Below are 24703 nucleotides of genomic sequence, written 5' to 3' on the forward strand. Positions count from 1 at the left end.
GTTTTAAGGGCATTGTTGCTAAATTAAAGTGAGATCTCACTTGCTTTTACTTGGAATGTGAATTCACATTTGTTATAGGAACATTTCCTTTTAATAGCATTTTTAAAGTGTGTATAAACATGCATTTTTTTTTGTTTTGACTGCTTTAATGTTGACATAGGTTGTTCCAATGGATGGAGAACAGAAATCAGCCAACCTGAGAAATTTCAAGGTGTAGTTCAGGCTCAAGGATACTTTTCCTGAAATTCAAGCACAACCTTGTTATTTAACTGATTGCTCCAGTATTTATCTAGTTCAAGGAAAACTTTCTGCTTCAACTGACTTTGAACACTTTCTTTTACCTTGGATCTTGTGGACAAGAACTTGTACATTTACATGTATATTACTTGTACATGTACAACATGGCCTGGAAATGGCTCTGGATATTCACAGGTGCAGAATTTGGGGAGGAAATTTTTTTTTGTTCCATGTTCTTAAAAAAAAAATCAAAGGAACATCAAAGGAACATAGTTTTCCTGTAGTAGCAAGTAGCACTTCTTGTAGGGGTTTATAAATTGATGTGCCACTTGGGACAGTGTTGTGGTATGAAATTAGCAGTTCACTTTGCAGTTGTTACCCACAAGTTGTCCAGATACTGAATAATATTTTTAAGTTTTTTTGTACTAACTAAAACCAAACAGGAAAGAAATTTGTCCCTTAAATAGCCTTTGTAGTCTTAATGTGTATATTTTGTACCTGCCTGGACATCAAGTTAATTATGAGATAACTCTCAAAAGATAAGGGGAGCTGTAAAGGGTTGGACATACTCCCTTGAATTTTTTAATCCCTACTAATTTTTGAAAACACACCCACAGTGCATTATAAGTGTTTTTAAACTTGATCAAAAATGCTTTAAAATTGTTTTAAAGTATTCCAAATACCGTTGCATTTATATTTTTTCCTTTCTTCATGGTAACTCTCTGGTACTTTAAAACCTTCAATTAGCAGGACTTGGTGTGGTGGCAGTAGACAAATTATTTCACTGAGAAGAGGGTGACTTCCTTGAGATCTGGGCTCTGTGAGAGGCAAAAGGAGTGTTACATATGATGTCATGTATCTGTCCTCATGGAAAAAAGCAGTGCCCAGAGTTCAGAAGCAGAGTACCAGACCCCTGGCCAGACCAGGATGGCCCTTGCTGCATTTGCTGCCAGGGAGGCTGTGGGACCTTACATTGACTAGAAAGCTGGAATCCCAATCAATACAGGAAATTTGATTTAGAGCAAAAGATATTTCTGTGAAATCTGCGAAGCCTTTACTGTCTGTTTTCCAGAAGCAGAGTACCTGCCTGCTTGCTGCCCCTTGCACACTCATGCACAGACCCTTTTCCCCTGTTCCAGTGCCCAGGCAAGGGTTTGGGCAGGGAAGCACACGCCATGCAGTCATTGGTCTGTCTACTGAGCTTTTGGAGGCACAGCCTAAGCCACTGCTGCCTTCTTGCAGGCCTGATTGATGCATTTGGTTAAAAACAGCCTAATTTTCATGGCTGCAGCAGTGTGATGAAGCAGATTAAAGGAGAAGTTTCCCTCTCATGAGTGTGGTTTCTCCAGTCTTCCCTGGCATTGCCATGAGTCACTGGGGAGAGGGCAAATTATTGCCCTGTGAGCACCAACAAAACATTTCTGTGTGGGACTTGGTTCATACATTTTCATAGAATGTTCCCTGAAATGTCACAGTTTGGGGAGTGTTAATATGGAGTTCAATCCCACCCTCTGTTCTGAAATGTTATAACCAAGTCCCAGAGAAGTTGAAGTGAACAATAGGGGTTTTTTTAATGTCAGAACGTCCAGCTCAGATAGCCATGCAGTGGCTCCCAGCTCAGCCTTTCATGGACACAGCAGGAAGCCTTGAGGAGAAGCATTTGTTCCCATCAGGATCATCCTCAGGGAAAAGTCTGTGGGCTGCACAGAAGCCTTCTGTGGCCCCACGCTGGTCACGCATGGACATGCTTGTGCTCTGCTGGGCTTCCCCTCTGCTCTTTCTCCTGCCTCCCTGTATCGATGTTTGCATGTGCCCAAATCATTCTTGTCCTTTTTTGTCTTTAAATTCTCTTTCAAGGGTGACTAAAGCTCTTCCTTCTATTCTTCATCTTCCTCCCTTTCCTGGTTAGATGACTGTAGGAAAGGTCTCACGTGCAATTGGAGCTGTGGCTGAAGTTCTTGTAAATCTGTATGTGAATGATCACAGACCCAAGCCACAGCTTGAACTGGTAAGACTAAACCCGCAAAGAAACAGTAACTTGACTTAAGAGTAATGTTCCCAAAATGCCATCCTGATTAAGACCCCAGATGTGGAGCACTTGAAGCCTTATGAAATGTCTAACACTTTATGAAAGAATCAAGTGCACATCAGCACAATGTGCTGATGGAAATGTTGCTCTCCACGTCTTCTATTTCTATTTCTGTTACTGAATTAAAACTTCAGGAGGCTTTTATTAAATGTAATTACTGTAGAATTAGTAACAGAAGACAATTATTACTCAGGGTGGCTTCTAAAGAAAGTTTTGTGCAGTACATGCTTATGCAGTTATTTTTAACACTCGAGTGCTGAATCACTGTGCCTCCTTTTGAAGAGGGCTGTTTCTCAACTCTGACACTCTTCTGTGTTGAATTTGAATTCAGAAGCGGTCTCTGGACAGAGCTGCAGGTTCTTGCCCCATTCCTCACTTTCCATCTGCTGCCTCCACCACTCAGGGCTGTCAGGTACTGGGAAGCCAAGTAAGGTGTTGTGTTGTGCTGATGACACTTTACTTACCAGCCAGCACTAAACTCAGTTGTTTCAGCTTCACTGTAACTATCTGATCTATTAACACCATAGTTTTAAAAGCACATCTGTGTGGTTTTCCATTTGCATGGTTGTTTGTTTTGAAGGATTCATGCTCTAAAATGATCCATCAGAGCAAAATGGATTACTAATGGCAGATGTGGAATAGAATTCTCAACTTTTAAGCACAAGACTATGTGACAACGACATTTGTGAGTTCTGCTTAACATTAAAAAATTGTTCCAAGGCTGCCTTTTGCTCACAAATGGAAGATGAGTTGTGTGGACTGTGTGCTACTGTCTGAATGTGCCTTGGACCTTTCCTCCTCCATGCCACATGTGGTAGCTCTCCTGTGGCAGCAGGGGTAGTGGAAGGGGAGGGAGGTGGTGATGGACGTGGCAGGCACAGCATGCTCACCTGTACCAACTATAATACAGTAATGCAAAGTAACACCCTCCTACCTGCCTCTAATAAGAAAAGGGAAGTCCAGTGGCATCTAATCAATTTCTAGTTCACTTTTCTGTACCTTTTGCATATGTATGTAAGAGGGGATGAAATTTGTGGCAATTAAAGAATGTTCATTACCAGCCTAATTGCAGCAAACTTTCAAAATAGTTTCGTGTGGTTAATATGGATTGTATTTTGAATGCATTAAAAATGTTCTGAATGTGTATGGTAGGAAACCAAGTGATTTTTAAAGCTAACCAAGCCCCAGGTTGGGCTGTGGTCTCAAGAGGAGCACGGCTGAGAGGGGAGGCACGACTGTGGCCATGGGAAGGATGGAGTGTTTGAAGACTGCTTTTCCTCCTGGAACTTAAAGCACAAGCCTGCATTTTTCTCCAGATTGTGTCTGAACTGAGTTCAGGGTGTTTTTTTGCTTGGCTGCAGATGCAAGTCTGCTGTTTGAGGCTGGTGAGGTGTGTCTTCACCTTCTGAGAGAGACACGAGTCCTGTAGCCAGGATGGTGCAGGGTGATGAGGGAGCACTCAGGGATGATGCTGCTCTTGGACCTGAGTAATCAAAATGTTAGTGGACTCCCAGAGGGAAACTGGATGCAAGTCCAGCATCAAAGTCACCCCTTTAAAGTCCTTGTGATGTCTGATTTATTAATTTTTGCATAAACCTACAGAATTGCAATAATGAGTAATTAAAAAGCTGACTGATGCGTACTGTAATTTTGCTTGGAGGGTGCTGTACAACCGTTCAAGAAGCTAAAGCAGCTGCCCCTTTCATAAGGATTTATATCTGGGTGTGGAGCCACAGCTTTATGTTCTGTTTTTATCTTTGAACAGGGTTCTCTGCGAAAAGAATTCCCCAAGTCCATCGGGGGCAGTGACATCTGCTATTTCTGCAAGAAACGGGTCTATGTCATGGAGAGGCTGAGTGCAGAGGGCCACTTCTTTCACAGGGAGTGCTTCAAGTGTGAAATCTGTTCTACAACACTCCGCTTAGGAATTTATGCCTTTGATGTTGAAGAAGGTAATGGAGGAGCTATTTTGGAAGTATTTTGAAATGTCTGAGATTGGTGCTCTTGCTGGAACTAAGGAGAAAGGTCTGTCCTGGTAGCACGGTCAGGAGGAGGTCTGCCAAGTGTGCTGTTTGTGTCCCTGCTGATCTTTGAGTCCTTGTACATGCAGTCCTAGTTTTTCAGAAGAGTTGAGTTATGACAGACCTGAGCTGTAAATGAAGAAATCCTCAGTGGAGAATAAGTTGAGTAACCAAAATGCAATTTGTCAAATCACAGGTCAGAGTAAGGGGGGAAAAAAGGGGTGAGGTTTCTCCAATAATATAAAGTTATTCTTATCTCTGTTTAAAGCTGGCCATTAAATAACATGATCTATAAGGACAAGCCATAACAGTGGCAGATTTACATGGATGCAGGGAATGTAGGTTATTTCTGTTACAGTGTTATGGTCAGGAGTTGAAAGCAGTAGGACTGACCAAGCACAGTGTGATTTATTCCAGGCTCCAGGCTGCTGTAGAACAAGAGGTTCAGATCTTGGGTGCTTCATCCCACTAAATCCTGGGGGTTTCCTTCTTTTTTCTTTTTTTTTTCTTTTAAAGTTTGGAATGGAATTATCAAACTGAATTGAAATTCCCTTGTCCCTTCCAAAGTACTTGAGTAGATCAGAGTATTAACCTGATCTCCCTCTGCAGAAATACTAAAGATTCAAGGTCAAAGTGGTTCTTTTTCTTTTTAAGTGTGGAGATTCTGAAAAGATGTCTTTTGAGCAGATTATTGACCTCTTTTTTCCTGCTTGATGTCTTCTGTTGGTTTGTAACTTTGTATTTATGGGATGTTGTTTTTTTGCTGTTTATTAATGTTATACCTGAGAGGTAGATAAGTGACCTTGTGTTGCTGAACTAATGTGCAAATCCGTAAAAGAAACCTATTCAGAGCTGTTAGTCAGAATCAGTGCCAGGTTTCCCTTTCCTTTTGCCACCCAACTGTTCATTATCCTGGTTTCATTTTTTTAATAGATGCAACAGTGATTTTTCACTCCATATATGTATGTATAACATATCCTGTAACTGATGATTTTTCCCTCTTGTAGGTAAATTTTACTGTAAACCTCATTTTACACACTGCAAAATCAGTACGAAACACAGAAAGAGAAGGGCAACAATACAGATCCACGGAAAGGTATGGAAAGATTTTATTGTCAGTGCAATGCTGAGGCACCTTTATCTGGGGCAGAGTGAAATACATGTGTGTGTGTGGATGTTTTCTACCTCATGTGCAGGAAAATCAGTGCTAAAATACAAACCTCCTCCTTCTGTGAGCTTGGCATATCTAATAATAATCTGGTTCTCAATGGAATTTAGCTTTTCTATGCAAAGTAAAGTTGAACTTCGGAGCAACTGGAAATGAAAATGTATGTAAAGACTTGAAGACAGTAGCAGAAATTGGACTAACATACTTTAGAAACATATTTAACACTTTTTATTTTATTACCGCTTTTCCTAAGGAGGCGATAGACGCGTGGAAGAAAGTGGAAGCCAAACCCACAGAGATCACCACAGAAAGCAGTTTGTCCACTGCTAGCAGTCCAGAGGACAGGTCCCCAGGTATCCTGACTTCCTTCTTAGGGGGCACGCTAAGCTGGCCCCTGCGGGTGACCAGGGATCTGCTTGACATTCCCAGCCGCCTGTCTAACTGGATGCATGGTGTCCTGCACGCTACCCACCTCCATTTCAGGGACAATGCATATAACTATACCTACCTGTACGAACTCCTGAGCCTTGGGGTGCCACTCCTCTGCGCTCTCCTAGAGGTACTCACTCACATGTACCGGGAAGCAGAGCTATCACTTGAAAACATACTTGAATGGGTGAAAAGATTCTGTAGGGTTTGAATCTTTCCGCGTGTCTTGCTCAGTTGTGCCTTTCAAATTTTCAAAATTAACAGCCTGGCTATTTTCTCGAGGGGAAATTTTGGTTTGGAGGGCTTTGTTTTTGCTCTTCGTGCAATGTGACGCGTGACTTCATTGAATGGTGGATTCCTTCTGATAGAAGCGAGGTACAATTGAAATTTTCAACACAAAATGTACTGTATGTTAGAGCATGAAGGACAGTGTCCAAACACATTTCCAGAACATGGAGTCATATGAAGGATATTTTCTAGATTATTTTCCTCCCTGTTATTTTCTGTGATCAGACTGTTGGAGAAGATGGTACATTTTGAAACCATTTTTCCCCCCTATTCTCCCCAGCTTATTTTTTTCTTTTTTCAGTTAGACCATGAAAAAATGTCTGTTCTTTCAGGAATATTTCTGACAAATGGCTGAGATTTGAAACCTGAGTAAAGCACGTAGCTTTTTTTTCTTCTTGCTTTCATCTTTGCTCTAGGTTATGAGATTTTTACTTGCGTTAATATGTTTCAAAAAAATAGTGTACATAATTCACATTGCTCCAAGTCAAATGCCTTTTACATTGCTTTACATGTGATGGATACCTTTTGTTGATAGTGGGTACTATCTGTTCTACTAATTTATTTGAAGTTTTTCAATAAATTTGAAGAGCAAATGATAGTTGAGTGAAGACTTGATTGAAATTTTAAGTCAAAGAAACTGGTAGGAAGAAGTAGACTGAACATTCCTCAAGTCAAGGCTTCCTCATTTGGTGGCTGATATGAGGCATATCAATTTATGGAGCACTCCTCTGTAAGTGAAGTCACTCCTGTTGTGCCTCTGTGCAGGCACTGCTCCCAGTCTCTTTTGGAATTTTTTAAAAATGCAGGTTTAGAACAAACATCAAAAGCCAAAAAATGTATTCCTAGATGATAACTTCTTACTTGGGTAATTCATTTCAACGTGTGCACCTAGTGGCAGAAAGGTGAAATTGTATTATCTGGAGCAGCAGATGAGTAAATTTCTTTCAGATGTCCCTCAGCCTTAATCAGAAGGTCTGCCTTAATCTGTTAAGCAGCAAGGACACAGTGACATCCCAATGCTCATTACTTTCAGCCTAGTTAGCCAGCGAGGTAAGCATGCTCCCTGCCTTTCAAGTACTTCTTTATATTCAGAAGTTTACCAGGAAATAGGTAAATCTAATATGTGTAGCCTAAAATGAAAAGCGTCTGTAGCATTTATTTGTAGCCAGAAGAATGTGGCATAAGCAATAGGAAATACTGTTGCATTCAGTTAGTACCAAAACTGAGGATCACCTGCCAGTGGTCCCAAATGACAGTGCTGCTTATGGGCTGGCAGGCCTTGGGGTTTGTTGTTTTGATTTGATTTGATTTGATTTGCTATAATGTGGGAAAAGATGATTTTAATTGTTTTGCCTCTTAGGTATGAAAAGGAAATGTGTCTGCTGTTTAAAATAAATGGCAAACTGGATCTTCCTACTAGATAGTTTGACTTTCTTTAAACTATGAGGATGAGCTTTTCACATTTTAGAGTGGTTATGTATTTTGGGGTAAAAAATGTTATTTTTATGCACAGAACTTGAAAAAGTGCTTGAAGAAAATTATTAGATATAAGGTAGCATTCCTTTGGCAAAAATTGCCTTTAAGGCTCAAACATGTATTCAGCCAAACTTTGCTATGACATTGAGTGGACACAGCAATAATTACAGTTACATGGTGGCCATCTGTATATATGTAATGTATCTGTACTTTTCTTACAGTACTTAAAAAACCTGACCTGGAAACACTGCACTCTCTTTAATAATTTTTCTAATGATAGAAACTGTTTCACCCTAAAAAGGAGGCAGTCTGCAGTGTAGTTACTCCTGCAGAACAGCAAACTGCTGGGCAGTCGAGTTTTCAAATTTGGGCTGCCATCAATTTTGGTTTCAGTTTGTCAATAGGAGAGTCTTTAGGAACACTTCTTCCTAAAGCTTTCTCCTGCTGTTTACTATGGCAGAGAGAGCATAATGGTAAACGTAGGGAAAATGGTGATTTACAAAAGTTTTTGTAGAAGATGTAGAAGATTTCCAAGAAACTTGGAAATCTCTGGCCAATGAACTTAAACCAAATGAATCTTACTAGTAGAAAGTGTAAAAATAAGATTAAAAACAAATTAAAATATGGTATTGATTTTGTATAGATTTGTATAATGGGGCATAAATCCCTACATTTCCACAGCAGAGTTCAGGAACTTGTGTAATGAAAATGTTTTCCTGAGGAATCTTAATTGCCATGCATATTCCATTGGGATTTTGCAGATGATTCTGTTGGGAGGGTTATTTTATTGGTATTACTCCAATTGCTCAATTTTTTGACTTCTTCATCTTACTGTTGTGCTAGTAATACTCATACCTGCTTGTTCTCGTTGATAATTAAATGAAAAAAGGCAGTTCCATTTTGGCCAGTTATTCTTTGTACCTATGTAATCTTCCTGATGCTTTCCTACATAACCAAGTGAAGTTCTGTGTTTTCTTCCCTGCTGTCTTCTCTGCCAATCTCCCTCATTGCTTTTAGTCCAATTCAACATTCCGGTGCTGCACCCGCTCACTGGCTGAAGCCTTTCTGCTCTCAGGTGATTTTTTTTCCAGTTCCAAAATTACATGACTAACCCTGTTGTTTGAAAGCATTTCATTGTGTGTTCTTGGTTTGTTTTTTTTTTTTTTTAACTGTTGAAGCAATCTGTGTGTCTGGTATATTAATAGAGCTTTGGCATGATTATTTAACCTGTTGCTGAGTTCACAGTTCTAGAAAAAATAATGTTTTTCTCTCTGTGTCTGTGCATGTGCGCTTCCCTGTGCCTTTAAGGTAAGTTAGGCAGTAGAGGGTTTCTTGAAAGAACTTGTTAAAGCCTTATTTCTTTCATAGAACTGAAGGAAAGATCTGTAATAAGGTCAGGGTGTGATTGCCCAGCTGATTCTCTGGGTTAACATGAGCACCTATTTGCACTGAGCTCACACACCCAATGAGCAAGCAGTGTCTGAGCACTTCCCTGCTTTCCTACTGGAAAAGTGTGGTGTAAAAGGTTCTGTAGGGAAAGTAGCCTAAACTATGCAAGTTCTAGTCTTCCACCCCAAGTGACATTATAGACAGGCCTAAAATTGACTTTTATTTTACATATTAACGTATGTCATAAAGGTAATAAGTTAAAAGTGCATGTAGTTCTCAGGCTGAACTACCAACATGCCAGAGTGCTTTGGTTTGGGTGGTTTTATTGCCTGGGCCTTGCCTGGCACTCTGATGATTTGGTTTCTCTTGCTGCTCCCCTCTCCATGACCAACTCCCACCATTGTTTTGTATGAATTTTTTACATAAGGTTCAGTTTGTATAGGTGACAGTCTAGAAGGGGAAATGAATCCCAGCAAGACCCAAGGGCTCAGGGTGACCAGCAAGTACACTGAGGGTCTGGCTGATGTGGTCATAACCCAGCTGTCCCTGCCAAGGACCCCTCTCAAAGGGAAGGAAGGGCCTTTGGGAATTGATCTTAAGAGCAGTTTTAGGAGGGGCCAAACATCCTCTGCCATCTACTCCATTTCACACACCTCAGCCAGAAATGTGGAAGGCAGCAGGGCCAGAGCTCTTATCTTGCTGGTCTCTACATTTGCACGACTCAGCCACTTGTATTTATTTGTGTGGGTATCCTAAAATGACTTGATGGCTCTGAAAGTCCCCATGCTGTGCCCACACAGAATCTCTCAGTGTTTCAAACGTCATTTCCTGCACAAATGGCTGGGATGTGACTCCCAGTGTATTTCAGGGCTGCAGTGGGTTGTTACAAAGCTCAGCATGCTTTAATATGAAGGTCATGACATAAAGGTCTGCCATTTCAAACCCTTCCTATTGCTGTGTTTTTTACTCTCTGTTGCAGAGTCTTCCTTGCTCTTCCTGCTCAGTGAGGATTCTGTCCTTCTCTTCCTAAATCTTCTGTCTTCATTTTACTTTATAATCTTAACTGAATATTTTTATTAAATAGTTTTTAACTCTGTATTTAAATTTTCACATGGAAATTCTGTATTTTGCACATGGTGAAAATTGTTTTAGCTTTATTTATGATATCTGCTGTAAACAAAAATAAATGTAGTTCTTTATAAGTCTCCTTGTTTCATCTCTTCCTTTTATAAAGATTTCCTGGGTTCAGAGACTTAGTAGTGATTTCACGCTGGGTTTGCACCTTCCTCTTGTGGTGGATGCTGTGGTGTTACCCTGCTTGTGGCCCGAGCAGAGGCCCCAGAGTTTCCCTGTGGTGGTGTCATTGCATGTGTGTCCCTTGTGATGCACATCAAGGTCCCTGAGGAGTTGGCCAGGGTGACTGGTGCTGGGATTCACCCTTCCTGGGGATGAGGAGCTGGTGTTGGTGGGCATGGGGCACACACAAACAGCGCTGTCCTCCTCTCTTTGGCCTCTGCTACCTTTCCTTACACTGCTATTTTACATATTAACATATGTCATAAAGGTAATAAGTTAATGTGTTTGGGTTTTTTGTTGTGTTCGGGAAAAGCAGGCAATAACCCAGGATAAATCTTTACCTTTGCTACTCGCTCTGGAGTGCTCTTCCCAGTACCTGCTGGACCTCTGGAAGCTGAAGCTGGTGGTGACCCATTGCCTGTTAACAGTTGCCTTGCTTTATGTAATTACTCTTTTAAAATTTTATTTTAATTTTTGTATTTTAAGCTGGTGGTGGAATTCTTTTTAAACAACAGGTTCTTCAAAAGAACTTTCCTAAGTCTTCCTCCCCTTGATTTTCTTTCTTTTGCTTACTCTGCAATTCTTAAGCTATAATCTCTTCCTTTGCATTTCAAAAAAAAAACAAAAAAAACAGAAAACAAACAAATCCCAGAAAGAATAGTCCCAAGAGTTTAATGGAAAGATTGTGTGGTTTTATTTTTTTTTAATGAATTAAAACTGAACCTCACTGGGGTTGTTTGAATGACAGAAATTATTTTTTTAAAAATTGTTGCTAAAGACAACATCATTGCCAAAGAAGAGCAAATATTATTCTCAATGAACTCTTCCATCTTCCCTGCCAAAGGAAAAGCCACCAGGCTCAGTTAAAAGTTTGCTGTCTGAAGGGAAGATGATATCCATTGTGAAAACATGGGGCAACAAATGGCACTGAGGACAATCCTTGGCACTTGATTGTATCAGACAAAGCAATTGGGGTAAAACTGAATTCGCTCTCTGCACAGTTTACAGTTTTAGGCTGAGGCAGTGACAGGGAAACATCAGAAGAGCATTTTTGCCTGCAGAAGGTGATGATTTGTGTGGCACTGAAGCGTTGAGAGGCATCAGCTGTTCATGCTGTTCTCATAAAGTTTCGCTCATTCCTGCTAAAATATCGGTGCAGTAACTTGGAACTGGGGTGACGTTAGAGCCTGGGTTTATTCTCCCAGAGGTGCAGGAGGCCCAGGCAGTCACATCATAGGCAATCCTGTCAGCAGGGGCATCACCTTGCAGAAGACAGCCCACGCACTCGTGGACAAGGCAGGACACAGTGTATGGGTAAGAGATAAAACAGACTAAGTGATCAGCGTGAGAGGAGGATGTTTGTCTTGGTTCCCTCGCTCTTGGTCCAAATTATTACACAATAAAACCACACATTCCCTGTTTTGCTGCTGGTGGTGCTGCTGAAGGGAGAGCCTGGTGGGTTAAGGGCTGTGTGAATGTAACAAGCTGGTTTGGGACTGCTTCTCTTGCTGTGTGAGCAGGAGACCTGGATCTTCCTCCTGCTGTGCCCTGGAGTTCTCTGCAGAGCCTTTTCTTTTTTTGAAAAGCCAGGCTAGCCTTTCATCCTCAAAGCCAAGCAGCATTAACTGCCTAGGTGTCTGTTAATAAAAATCAAACATGTCAGCATCCACTAAAGGTAACCCACCTTTATTATAATTGTGCTAAGCCTTTAAAATTAAAAAGGTCTTGCAGGTGTTAAACATACTTGATTTGAATAGAAGAATACAGACAAAACTTCTCAAAATTGCTCAAATTCAAACACCAGCCTTTCATTACCAAGAAGAGTAATTTCTGCTCCTCTGAGTTTCTTCTAAATTACTACAGCTGTAAAATGCCAGTGAAAGTTGCTTCTGTGTGTCTTCCAACCTCAAGCAAAGACTATGATCTGCATTTTTCCACAGCATTATGGCAATTAGTTACTATAATTGGCTTTAATTCACTTCTGGCTCACTCATTCCTCACATTCCAATCAAAACACTGAGTTTTGAAATGCACTGAGTTCTGCATTAATATTTATGTTTTCAAAGACATGATATGTTTGCAGATGACTTGATTTTTTTTTTTTTGCCTGAAAGATCATGTCACTGAAGATGATGTTATGTATCAATGCCTGATGCAGGTATACATATTAGTCATGTAAATATTTCCCCAAGTCTCTTTCCTTTACTTCATGAGCTGTGCTCACATAAAAGAAGTGAGGCTTTAATCTCATCAGGTGGTGGGCTCCAAACTTGTTTGAAATGGATGGAATTTCTGAACTGTTTTTTTGAAATGTGAAATGATGAAATTTCTGTGTTGCTATAGTATTGAATTTGCCCTTTCAGCATTTGTTCTGCAGGTATTCATTCATTCATGTCTTTGTTTTAAGGTTTTTAGTGCTTTGAATCTGTGTCCAAAAATACTATTTTGAAGGACACTGGAAACTGAAAGTGGTGTTGCTGCACTCCAAATTCATAACTAATACATGCCTTAATATACCAGACTAACACAGATTGCTCTAATTAAATATATATTTACTCTAAAGTGATAGAAGTAGTATGCTATCATAGCAGGTTTTGTTTGAGAATCAATTTTTCCTAAAGACACATATTCAGTTATTCAGTATATCTAATAGGTTTCCTCTAAGTTGTTTTTTTGTTCTCCTTTGTTAATTTTTGTTCAGTTTGTATTAGCACATATACGTGCACTGTGCCCTCAGATGCATTAAAAAATCATGGGAGTCTCTGGCTGACTCTGAGAGCTCCAAATTCCATGGTTTTATTTTGTGCCGGAATTCAGAAATGTTTACGAAGTAGGTGATGGAGACTTGGAGAAAGTGTTTTGCTGCTGAGGAACTTGTGTAGGTGCTGGCATGGGCTCACAGGAGAGTGAGGAGATGATCTCCTGGCATGGGGACAGCAGGAGGGGGCTCATCCCTGCACCAGGGATGGGCAGAGGTGGCAGGAAAGCCTCTGTAGGCAGTGTTAGCTGGAAGGCAGGCAGCTGATCTGGTGCTCAGTGCCACCCCATGGATAATGGGAGCAGCAGTGCCCTTCACTCTTTGCCATGTGCTGGCCACAACAAAGTGGAAATTGCTTCTGTTAGAAGTGTGAGGAGGAAGAAGAGGAGATGTGGTAAGAACTGAAATCTGTGAAATGTCAGCCCCCATACCTTTTGTACGAATCCTTTTCAAAGGGCAAAAACCTACCTGGTGTTTTCTCAGGTGGGATGAAAAGTCGAAGTTGGGACAGCACATCAGTTTGGGAATGCTGCTGGAAGCCTGATAGCCTCCTAAGGCAGATCTGTGGGATACCTCAGTGGGATGTCTTCCTTCAGAGTCCAGCTGTGACACAGGCAGTGCTCCCATGCAGCCTTGTGTGTTTTGAGCTCAGGCTGCAGGATGCAGCTGAAGCTCTGACAGCTCTGAGCTTGGGTCTCACTCGTGTGGGCTGCTGAGCCCTGTATTTCAGCAACACCAAGGTCTAACCAAGCTGGAGGTGTTTTCCCATTCCCTCTGCCAGTGCCACGTGGGTTGTGCTTTCCTGGACAGTGCTTTCTGCTCGGGATCTTGCCCCTGAGCTCACCGGGTTCATTTCAGCGGTGCTTGCACAGCTCTGCTGTTGGCACACCTCCCTTCTGTCCCCACAGCTCTCCTGAAGCACTGCTGTTTCGTAAGCTGGACTCAGATTGCTTTTTTGGTTTATTGCACAGTGAGGAGTCAGGCAGTAAGCGGGCTGGGTGTGCTGCAGATCAATTTGTGGTCTGCTGACTGAGTTTCCTAATGCCGGTGTGTGATGCCAGCTGGTGTTTGCTTTCACCATCAGAGCTGCCCACGTTTGTGAGTAACTCCACCTCAGAGCTGCCCAGTGCTCTCAGTGCCTGAGTCAGCAGCTCCATACAAGGCCAGGCAGGGTGCCCTTGCCCTGTGGGTGACTGATGAGGTGACAGTGCAGTGGCAGGCCAAGAGCCTCAGGGTTGCCAGCGGGGAACGCAGGGTGCCAGCAAGGCTGGAGCCTGGAATGAGGCAGGGAGGGTGAGCCCTCTGCCAGCCCTGGGTGCCAGGCACCCACACCCTGCTCTGTGTTTGGTGGTGCCTTTCAGCTGAGGACCAGAAAGCCCCGTGCCAGTGCTGAGTGGCTGGGGCTCTTGGGGTAAGTACTGTTGTACTGTTCCTGCTTCACAGCCCTCAGGTGTGCTACAGAACATCACATCCCCACTGCAGGCTGGGATAACTGATTCAGGAGGTTTCATTCTTCCTCCCTATCCCCCAAACAAGGCTCACAAGGAATTGCTTCTTGTCTGCTTTTCCACAGTTGAGGAGCAGGGATGAGGTCCCCTTTCACTGCCAGCAGCAGGGAGGGATAATTTCTTGTCCCCTCTGAGGGTCCTGCTGGGGCATCTCCACCTGGTCAGCCCCCAGACCTTGTGTTTGTGTGTGGGGACCTCAGCCTGGGCAGATCAGGAGTTCTTGCTGTTGTTTTCTGTACCACCCTCCCCATAAAACTGGTTGTTCCTGACCACCAGTACCTTGAGTGTGTTGTAGGCCAAAGAAGAAAGGTAGATATAATTTTAAAATTTGTTGTTTCCTGCCTCTGTTCATGCTTTTCATCTGCCTTCAGGGATGTTCTCTGGGTTTGTGTGAGCTTTCATACTTCGGTTGACTTGGTGAGGTTCACTCCCCCTTTCCTCTTATGTGGGGCTCCCGTTTGGTCTGACTCACTTTAGCCAAGAAATCCCACAGGATTTGCTTAAAAATTAATTCCCCTCACATAACTTAAAACCAGCTACAGAGGAGGAGGGAGGAGAAATGGGAACACTTCCTGCTGTTTGTGGCCCAGCAGCATCCAATTGATGGAGAGCTGGCTGCAGCTGCCTTGGTTGGGGATTTTCACTGGAGCATCTTTGACCATTTTTGTCCGTGCTGGAGAGAGGCACGTGGGGAGCAGCCACTCCTGGGAGGAGCTGATCAAAGGCAGCTGCCCTGGGCCAGCTGGTGTCTGAGCTGCTTGGCTGCTGGCAGGGAGGGGAATGGTTTTTGGCAGAGCCCAGGCTTTGTGCCACTGTGGGCAGGGGAGGAGGCGGCTGACCCGGTCCAGCTGCCCCAGCAGGAGCTTGGCTCTGCCTGAAGCTGGCAGGTTCCCAGGGCCGTGTCACCTCCGTGCCAGGTCACAGCAGTGTCATCTGCCTTGGCACATGAGTCAGGAGCAGCAGCAGCAGCCGGGCTGTGTAGGAGCTTTGAGGGGTAGGATTGTCAGGACAGACGGAGAGCAGAGATCTCTGAAGCCAGGTTGTGGAATTGGGGTTTATTGCAGAGGGCCTGGGTGCAGGGCCCTGCTGGAACTTGGGGTTTATTGCAAAGGGCCTGAGTGCAGGAATTTGGGGTTTATTGCAGAGGGCCTGGGTGCAGGGCCCTGCTGAGATTTGGGGTTTATTGCAAAGAGCCTGGGTGCAGGGCCCTGCTGGGAGCTGCAGCCACAGCTGGAGCATGCCCCAAAGAAGAGAGGGGTAGAGAGGATGAGAGAGTAAGAGGGGCAAGAGAGTAAAAGGATAAGAGAGCAAAAGCGTAAGAGAGTGAGTCCCCTTTACAATACCATAAATCATCTTCTGCATTGAATAACAAATCCTATAGCATTTACATATAGCTTATAAGAATCTTTACATTACCATACTGTGTTACATTTTAAACCCTAAAAACTCCTCTTTGGGCCCCTTCTGCCAAGCTGTAGGGTCTGCTCTGACCTTGGAGCTGTCTACAAGCAGAGGGTGTTGTTTCATCAAAAGGGGATCACCTTCAGCCAGCCACACCATTGTTTTCCAGTTGTTCAGTAGCTAAGGTATCTCAAAGCTTGCTTTTATTTCAATCTCCCTTATACTTTCCATATTCCCAAAATCTTTTGCCAGACAATCATATTTACAAGGCTTTCCTGTTTCATCTTCCCCAACAGGGCTGGAGTCAGGCTGCCTTGTGGGGCAGGACTGGCAGCACACCCAGCATCTCCTGCTCGTGCCTGGTGCCAGCCCTGGCCCTAGGGCTGGGGGCACTGGGATGCTGCAGTGATCAATGCCTTGTCTTGGGAATCAGAGAGGGTGTCCGGGGTGGGTAGAGCTAAGCCCCTTTGGAAAGGGCAGCTTCTTTGGCACAGCTGCAGTGGCACACTGCTGCTGGGCACGTTTCTGAAGGGGACCCGTGCCAGGGACTCCCAGGGTGTTTTCATCAGCTCAGCAAAGCCCATTGTAATCTCACCTCCGAGCAGGGTGTCACTGCAAGCTTTCAGGCTGTAAGAATATCCATGTGGCTCGTGTCTGCAACAGGCAGCACAATACAGACAGGGAAGGTCTCTCCACTGCTCTGCTGCACTGTCAGCTTTGCCCTCGTACCCAGGGAAGAAAGGCAACCCAAAGTATCAGCAAAACCTCTTGAGATGCCAGAGGCCCTGACCCCACATCCCAGGAGATTTCTCTATTCTTGTTTCTGGACCTTGGGATGACTTTGGCTCTCCAAATGCGTTGATCCAAGGCATGGTTTTGGAAGAATTTCCATTAGGAAAGGCGACAACTGTGGGGACATCAGGTTTCACTGCCATGTTCTTGCCTTGGGCACCTGTGACTGTGGTCACAAGGATTTGCAGGTGAAGAGAGAGACGAGAATGTTGATTCTATGTTCAGAAGGCTTGAGTTATTATTTTATGATATATATAGTACATTATGACTATACTAAAAAGAAATAGAAGGAAAAATTCTCAGAAGGCTAGCTAAGCTAAGAATAGAAAAGGAATGAATAACAAAGGAGCTCTCTCCCACTCTGTCCCAGAGAGAACTCGGTCCTTGATTGGCCATTAACTATACACATCCAACATGGGCCAGTCACAGATGCACCTCTTGCATTCCACAGCAGCAGATAACCAATGTTTCCATTCTTTTTCTGGGCCTTCAGCTTCCCAGAAGGGAAAATCCTAAAGAAAGGATTTTTAGTGAAAAGGATGTCTGCGACAGGCACCGAGCCTTTGCAGGACAGTGGTGCTGCATGATGGCCCTGTTAGATGCTGAAATGCATCCAGACTGAGGCTGCCATTACAAAAAGTTATTTAAAAAAAGAAAAAAGGTAGAAATGCTTTTTAGGTTATGGTGGATAATCACTCTGTAAGCAATGTGAATTTTACAAGCCTGTCATTGAGAGAGGCTTGCAAATTCAGGGTTGCACTGAACTTTGAGCAAGCAGAAGAGCTGTGCTGAGTTTGCCTGCTTTTGGTTAGCAAGACAAGGCCTTGAGCCCATGAGCTTCCTGAAGGGCTCAGCCCGGGAAAGCATCTCCAGAGAGATGGAGGGAAAGGTCTTTTATAATGTCTTTGTCCCTCACTGCTGCATCTCTGACTAATTCAAGGCCTGGTGCAGACATTTCTGTCTGAGCTGGCACAACATTGAATTAAAACATTTGGCATGACACTTAATGGAGAGAAAAATTATGTTTTAAAGGGAAGGGGTTTGTATCTGTATCTGTCCTTGGGGTCTGCAGGGGCTCTTTGGCCAAGCCCATGGATAGGAGTCAGTTTTGACCAGCCCTGACCTCTGGGTGAGAGCCAACCCAGGTACAAGCCCTGCAAGCTGAAGCCTTGGGAATACTTCTCAGTTACCACAGGGCTTAGCTAAATCCTTGCCCTGTAAGGAAAACAGTCGTTTCTCTGCCCATGTGAGGAGGGTGAGGTGAGTTTTGAAATGCAGACAAAGGAGAAATTGTTTTTATCCACATTTTTCATCGTGTTTGAGTGGGAAGGCCAGATGAATATGTGATTGTTCTGTTCAAATCACTGGCTGTGTTGCTGCTCTTAAGCAGCTGAAGGCAGCTAAGCTTCACTGCTTGCATAAAAAAAAGTTAAAAACCCCAACCACCAAACAAGCAAACAAACAGAAAAACCCCACAAACTCTAAAGCCATGTTCTTTGCTCTAAATGCAAGTCAGCCAAAGACTGGGGCAGGGTTATGGATGAGAAGGATCATCATATGTGGGTGACAGTGCTCACACCTTCCCACAGGGCCTTGTCCTGCTCCTCCAGCCTGTTATAAAGGAATTAGGCAGTTGGATTAATAAGGAGAATTTATTCCATAATTAAAATACAAAGGTAAAAAGGCCACAAGCAAAGCTCAGATCAGTGCTGAACCAGGCTCACAGCGTTGGGTGAGATGGAGGGCCACTATGGCTCCTCTCCTCTGTGCATCACCCAGAGACAGCTCTCACTAAGTCTGTTTTATACGTTTCCAAGCTCTGAGGGTTGCTGGGAAGGGTTTCTTGCTTTCTTATGTTGATCTTATCCTCTTGGCATATTCATGTAGTTTTTCCTTCCTTGCTGTTGCTCTTGCTGAGAGTTTCCCAAAGCTGGTAAATAATTCACCTTGTTAGAGGAAAATCTCCTGCAACATACATTCTAGGAGACACAGATTTATCTTATTGATGATGCATATTCAATGCATATTGCTAGGGTTTAGTCAGATGAATAATCCTCTGGAATCAACATTTCTGGAGATGAATAATCAGGCTAGGATCTTGGTGCATATCGCTGCAATCTCATCAGAGGGAATTTCCCCAGAATCCTCCTTTGGCATGCCAGGATTTTCATCAGGTGAGATTACTATAGCCTCAGCACGAATTTATATGTAGCATCTATGACAAGCCCCCTTCCCTGGGTCAGTTGGGTGTTTAGGCCAAGGATTAGCAGGGCCTCCAGCCCAAAGTGTGCTGTGGAGCAGGCAAATTCCCTGCTGGAAGTCTGTAGGATGCTGAGGCACAAGGAGTGTGGAGTGAGCACGGTGGAAATGAAGTAATTCCTTACACAAATGCTATTTTGAGGGCCTGTTTCCTGAGGAGTGGGGCTTCCTCTGGTGAGGCCCCGCAAAGGTCATGGCATGGCACCCTCTGCACAGCAGGAACAGGGCTGTGCCTGTTCCATCCTGCACACACCATGCCTCTGCAGCTTTAATTGAGATAAACTCAGTTCCTCTGACTCAGCCTCTTGGCTTCTAGTCAAAAACCTCCTGTCCTGGGGAGGAAATGATTAGGCTGCTGGAGCATCCTCTCATGAGGACAGGCTGAGAGATTTGAGCCTTGAGAACAGATGACTGAGAGGGACTTAATCAAAGTCTATCAGTATCTGAAGGGAGGGTGAAAAGAGGGCAGAGCCAGGCTCTGCTCAGTGGCGCTGAGCACTAGGACAAGAGGCAATGGACAGAAATTGGTGCACGGGAGGTTCCACCTGAACATGAGGGAGAGCTGCTGTGCTGTGCAGTGGCTGTGCAGGTTGCCCAGGGAGGATGTGGAGTGTCCCTTGCTGGAGATACTCAAGAGCCAGGCACAGAGTTAGTAAAGGACTCAAGCAGCAGCAGCCTGAAGTCCTTCACTGGCATTCTGAGGTCCTGGCAGTCTCAATCTGCACTATGATGGGCACTGAGGTTTACAGCCTGCTTTCCACCCTGAAGTCAGAATTCCAGAAAATCAGGGTCCTCCTGCTCAGCCTTGCTGTGCTGACAGATCACTGAGAACCAAGGATGGCTGGCTGTTCAGGATTCAGGGAGAGCTGTGAGGCTGGAAATTTCTGAATGACCTGCTTCTAATTTAGCCTAACATCTGTCCAGCAGCATAAATGTGTGCCTCACCTTTGTGTGAGTACTCAGCCTCTGGGCTGATTCAGCAGAAATTAGTTCACATAGCCCTTCTTCTCTAGCTGTGCAAAATAAGAGCTGTAAAGAAGTCCCTTCAGAATGTGTAAGCTAGTGTTGGAGTTCACATGCCCATGTGGGTGTCCCACACACAGGAACACCAAGATGGTCCAGTCTCTGCTTTGATGGAGCTGAGTGCAATGTAATTTATTCAATTTATATGTCTCACTACAAATATTGATAAAATATGTTAGTAAGGAGTGGGTTTGCTTTCAAATCCTTGAGTGGTTTGAGTGGGAAGGGATCTACAGAGATCTGCCATGGGCAGGGGTGCTGGTCTTGAACCTGCTTGGCATCACTGTGGATGTAAACTGAACTTGCTCAGAAAGGACTCTGCTGTTTTAACAGCCTGCTGGGAGGGTCAGCTCCTGGGTGCAGAGTTCAAGAAGTGGAGAGGTTGTAATGCCAGAAAGAAATTAAAAAAAAAAAAAAAGGAAGAATGCAATAGAAAAAAGCAAGCACAGAAATTTACCTCTTCAGAGAGGTAATGGTACCATCCATCACTGTCATCTGGTGTCCTGATGGTGGCACCCTGAGGTCCTTCACCAGCTCTGACTGTTACGTGTCCCTTATGGTTGGAAACTGGATGTGCAGCAAGGCATTGCAGAGGGACATGTTGACTGGAAATGTATTCACGTTCAGGAACCATGCTAGCAATCACTGTAGGTAGTCTGTCTGTCTGTGGGTTTTGATGGTCTCCAGCTGTGTGTCTGTTAGTCATAAACATGTTTTCTCCTCTTTCCTGGTAGTGTGGCAGGGAAAGCATAGTGAGTGGCGTGGGAAGGAACACACTGAGTGTGCGAGCCGATGGCAAAACTGACTTTCTTTGGCAGCCCCTTGAAGTGACCTTGGGCAGTGTTTATTGCCAGCATGGGTGCAGAACTTATAGAAAGAGCTAGTAAAATATTATTTGCATTTGCTTGCTCTGATTTTCATGTAAAATGCACCATCTTTTAAGGAGAAAGTTGAGTTGGAAGATTTGGGGTTTACAAATTGGCTCAGAACACTGAATTTTCCTTAGCTGCTGGAACCCACAGCATCCTTGGGTGGGTGGCCTGGTTGGGCCGAACTAGAAGTCAGACATAAAAATCAGAGAGGTATGAATTTCCTCCTATCTCCCAGAGGAAATGAAACCTCTGCAGTCAAGAAACATGTGGCTGCTGTGGTGCTATTGAGCTGGATGTAGGGCCTGAGAGTGTTCAAGCTAAAAACTCCTGCAAAGAGAAGGATGGAGTGAGTGCACTCCTGCCATAAATGGAGGCACTGCAAGTTAAATAGGAGTTTAATTGATGTTAACTGGATGGTTTGCTCCAGCAGATCAGAAAATAAGCCATGTCCCGAGTTTGATGTTTTTTCCCCTAGTCTAGGTGTAAATTAGAAGGACAGTGTTGAATTGAATGCAGGTAAAGCACCACACATGGGCACAGCCACTCTCCTGGAGCTTGTAATTTGTCCCTTCTGCACCCAGCCCCAGGGAACTTTGCAGCTGATATGTTTGTATCTGCTTGGGTGGGAAATTGTGGGTAGAAAAGGTTGCTCAGAAGTGAAGGATTTCACAGGGAGAAACGATCTCCTGTCACAACCACTTGCAGTGAGCGAGGGAAACATGGCTTTATTCTTTATTTCCCCTGCTTGAATGTGAAGTTCAGGGACAGCACTGTTCAGCTGCTGGGATGCTGCTGCTTTTCACAAACCAGGTTCTGTATTTGCTGTACACAATCAAGAATAACCTGAGGGGGTCTGTGTTTATTTTCGTCATTCCCGCTGTCCTAAACTGACCTAAACTTGCAGGGTGAGGCTGAAGGTTCAGCCATCCAAGCAAGGTTGGTTCATCTGCCTCCTGCCATGCAAACAGGTCCATAAGAGGCTGGAAAAAAGCCCATAAATCCCTACTTGTGTGGCTGGCACGTGTGGCACTGCTGCCACCGGGCACCAGGCTGATATCACAGGACCTGTCACATTCACATTTTCTGAAAAATCCCTTCACCCAGGATTTTTCTCCTGGGAAGCTGAGAAGCCTTAGAGAAAAAGGAAAAGAATTATTACCTCATTTGCTTCTCCTGTGTTGTGCTCATGTGGAATGTGTTTGGAGATTGTTTACCCACAGGAGATTGTTTTATTGGATTCTGCTGTGAGTTGTTTTCACTCTTTGGCCAATCGGGGCCAAGCTGTGTCGGGGCTCTGGAAAGTGTCACGAGTTTTCATTATTATCTTTTTAGCCTTCTGTAAGTATCCTTTCTCTATTCTGTAGTATAGTTTAGTACAGTATTCTTTAATATAATATAGTACCATAAAATAATAAATTAGCCTTCTGAGAACATGGAGTCAGATCCATCATTCCTCCCTGCCACGGGGGTCCCAGCAAATACAATACGGACCCGCAGCTGCAGAAGCTGAGGCTGCCCCTGAAGGCTCCTTCTCTCTGGATCCAAGCTGAGGAGCCCTGACAGGGCTGTCCTGGGCTGGAGGGGTGTTTCTGCCATGCCAGGCTGTCAGTGCACACACTTTGCCTGTGCCTTTGGGGACCCCAGGCAGAAACCACCAGCCAAGGACCACTCAAGTGCAGGGGCAAGGTGCCCCATGGACTCCCTCCTCCCCTAACAGCCTGCTGTCCCCTTTGTGCCTTCCAGGCTGCTGCCTGCCCGTGGCTGATGAGCCCAGCTCCCCCAAGAAGGCAAGGAGCATCCCTGAAGAGCAGGAGCTGGAGCCCTGGTTGTGCCCCCCTTCCCCCGAGTGGGCCATCGTGAGGGTCATCCCCGAGGAGGAGATGGCTGAGCACAACCTCCTGGCTGTTCGAGTCATGGTCACCAGCGATGCCAGCAGGTACCTAAAACACAGCTAAACCTACAAGAGCAGTTTGCTTTTAGGTACCTAAAACACAGCTAAACCTATAAGAGCAGTTTGCTTTTCTCCTTGGGTCATCCCTGAGGAGGAGATGGCTGGGCATCTCCTGGCCATTCGAGTCATGGTCACCAGTGATGCTAGCAGGTACTTAAGATACAACTAAAGCTACAAGAACAGTTTGCTTTTAGGTACTTAAAACACAACTAAACCTACAAAAGCAGTTTGCTTTTAGGTACCTAAAACATAACTAAAGCTGCAAGACCAGTTTGCTTTTCCTTTTTCTCCTTGGGTCATCCCCGAGGAGGAGCTGGCTGAGCACAACCTCCGGGCTGTTCGAGTCATGGTCACCAGTGATGCTAGCAGGTACCTAAAACACAACTAAAGCTGCAAGAGCAGTTTGCTTTTCTCTGGAATGCTAAAGAAAATCATAACATAATATAGTACTGGATGTATGTACAACAAAGGAGGGTGGGAGAAAAGAACCAAACAAAAAAAAAACAACTTCACAAATGCTCAGAATAACAGTTGTTCTTAACCGCAACCATAAATCCCCACAAGGCACATGAATCACTTTGCAGGAAATGTTCAAACATTCCCATCCCACACAGGGGCCTGGATCAGAGGGTAAAGCATTGCTGTGATCAGCTTGGGTTCAGCTCTTGGAATGGACAATTTTTGTTACACAGGGAATTGGGATTTGGGCAATGGGTGTGTTATGGCAAAAGGTGCATCCTGTGACGTGGCCACCTCCCACCTTGGGCCCATCCTGCAGCTCCACACCCTGGGCCTCTCCTGGGTTTTGAGAGCCTGCCCATCCCTAAGAAATCTGAAATTTGATGAACCTTGGGGAGCTGTCAGAGGAAGCCCAATTTCTACATACTCATGAGAGTATATTTGCTTTAGGGCAGGGTTCTGTGGCAGTTCATTCCATCTGAAGATTAGATTGGTTTCCCCTGAGTAAAGCACTTTTCCTTACTGAGAACTAAACAGTAAGAGGGGAAGTGAAAAACAAAAAGGAGAAAAGGCAAACCCAAGAGACCAATTGATGCAAACACTGCTGCTCTGCTGGGAAGCTCATTCAGATTTCTGACACCCTCTAAACACCCACTTGTAGTGCTGTGTGCAGCTTTTAGAGAGCAGCCTGGCCCTGAGAAATGCAACCTCCTGCTGTTCCCTGAGGTGGCTGTAAATGGGGTTTGTGCCCTGTGAGTGCTGGGTGCTCTTACAGGGAAGGATGAGCCTGTCCATGAGGAAATGGAGAACACAGGGAAGGGTTTCCTGCCCGTTTGACAGCTCCTCTGCAGAGCATGTGCTGCATCCCCTGCTAGCACCCTGCAGCTCCTGATGTCCTGACAGTGATGGAAGCCAGCTAATCCCCTGATCTGAGGGATCAGCTCCTTCCCCTGGGGCTGGACAGCAGGACCTGGCACAGGGGTGACAGCACAGAGGGTGCCAGTGGCACAGGGGTGAATGTCCCACTGCCCCCTCTGCTCCAGCAGGACAGTCCCTGCCTGAAAGGGGGGACAAGAGAAACAGCAAGTGACAAATGGCACTGCTGGGCTGGCTGCAGGGAACTCGGGGGGACTGGGAAAACGAGCAGTGACAGCTGTGCAGTTCAGGCTTTGAATAATGTGAATAATGGCCCCCTTTCCAGCAGAGACAAGAGGAGAAACCTCATACTAGAGCACTTACCTCCTTGCTGGCCAAGGAAAATACATGTTTTGCTCTTTAAAACAGAAA

The 24703-nt window shown here is 44.5% G+C and overlaps 1 protein-coding gene across 6 annotated transcripts in view; it reads left to right on the forward strand.

Moving 5' to 3' along the window:
- Positions 1-24703, forward strand: part of MICAL2 (microtubule associated monooxygenase, calponin and LIM domain containing 2) — a 92834-nt gene that overhangs the window by 41666 nt on the left and 26465 nt on the right. For 2 of the 6 annotated variants that reach the window (XM_063160608.1, XM_063160609.1), the window contains 4 exons: positions 4092-4278; positions 5355-5443; positions 5769-5868; positions 22750-22942. In XM_063160608.1, coding sequence (XP_063016678.1) covers positions 4092-4278; positions 5355-5443; positions 5769-5868; positions 22750-22942 — 569 coding nt within the window. Of the gene's footprint in view, positions 1-2146; positions 2246-2657; positions 2739-4091; positions 4279-5354; positions 5444-5768; positions 7652-8725; positions 8784-10076; positions 10303-22749; positions 22943-24703 lie in introns of those variants that run through there. The other 4 variants (XM_063160611.1, XM_063160607.1, XM_063160610.1 and 1 more) reach the window with 4 other exon arrangements.

Source organism: Melospiza melodia, chromosome 6 (genome assembly GCF_035770615.1).
Source record: "Melospiza melodia melodia isolate bMelMel2 chromosome 6, bMelMel2.pri, whole genome shotgun sequence".
Classification (NCBI taxonomy): Eukaryota; Metazoa; Chordata; class Aves; order Passeriformes; family Passerellidae; genus Melospiza; species Melospiza melodia.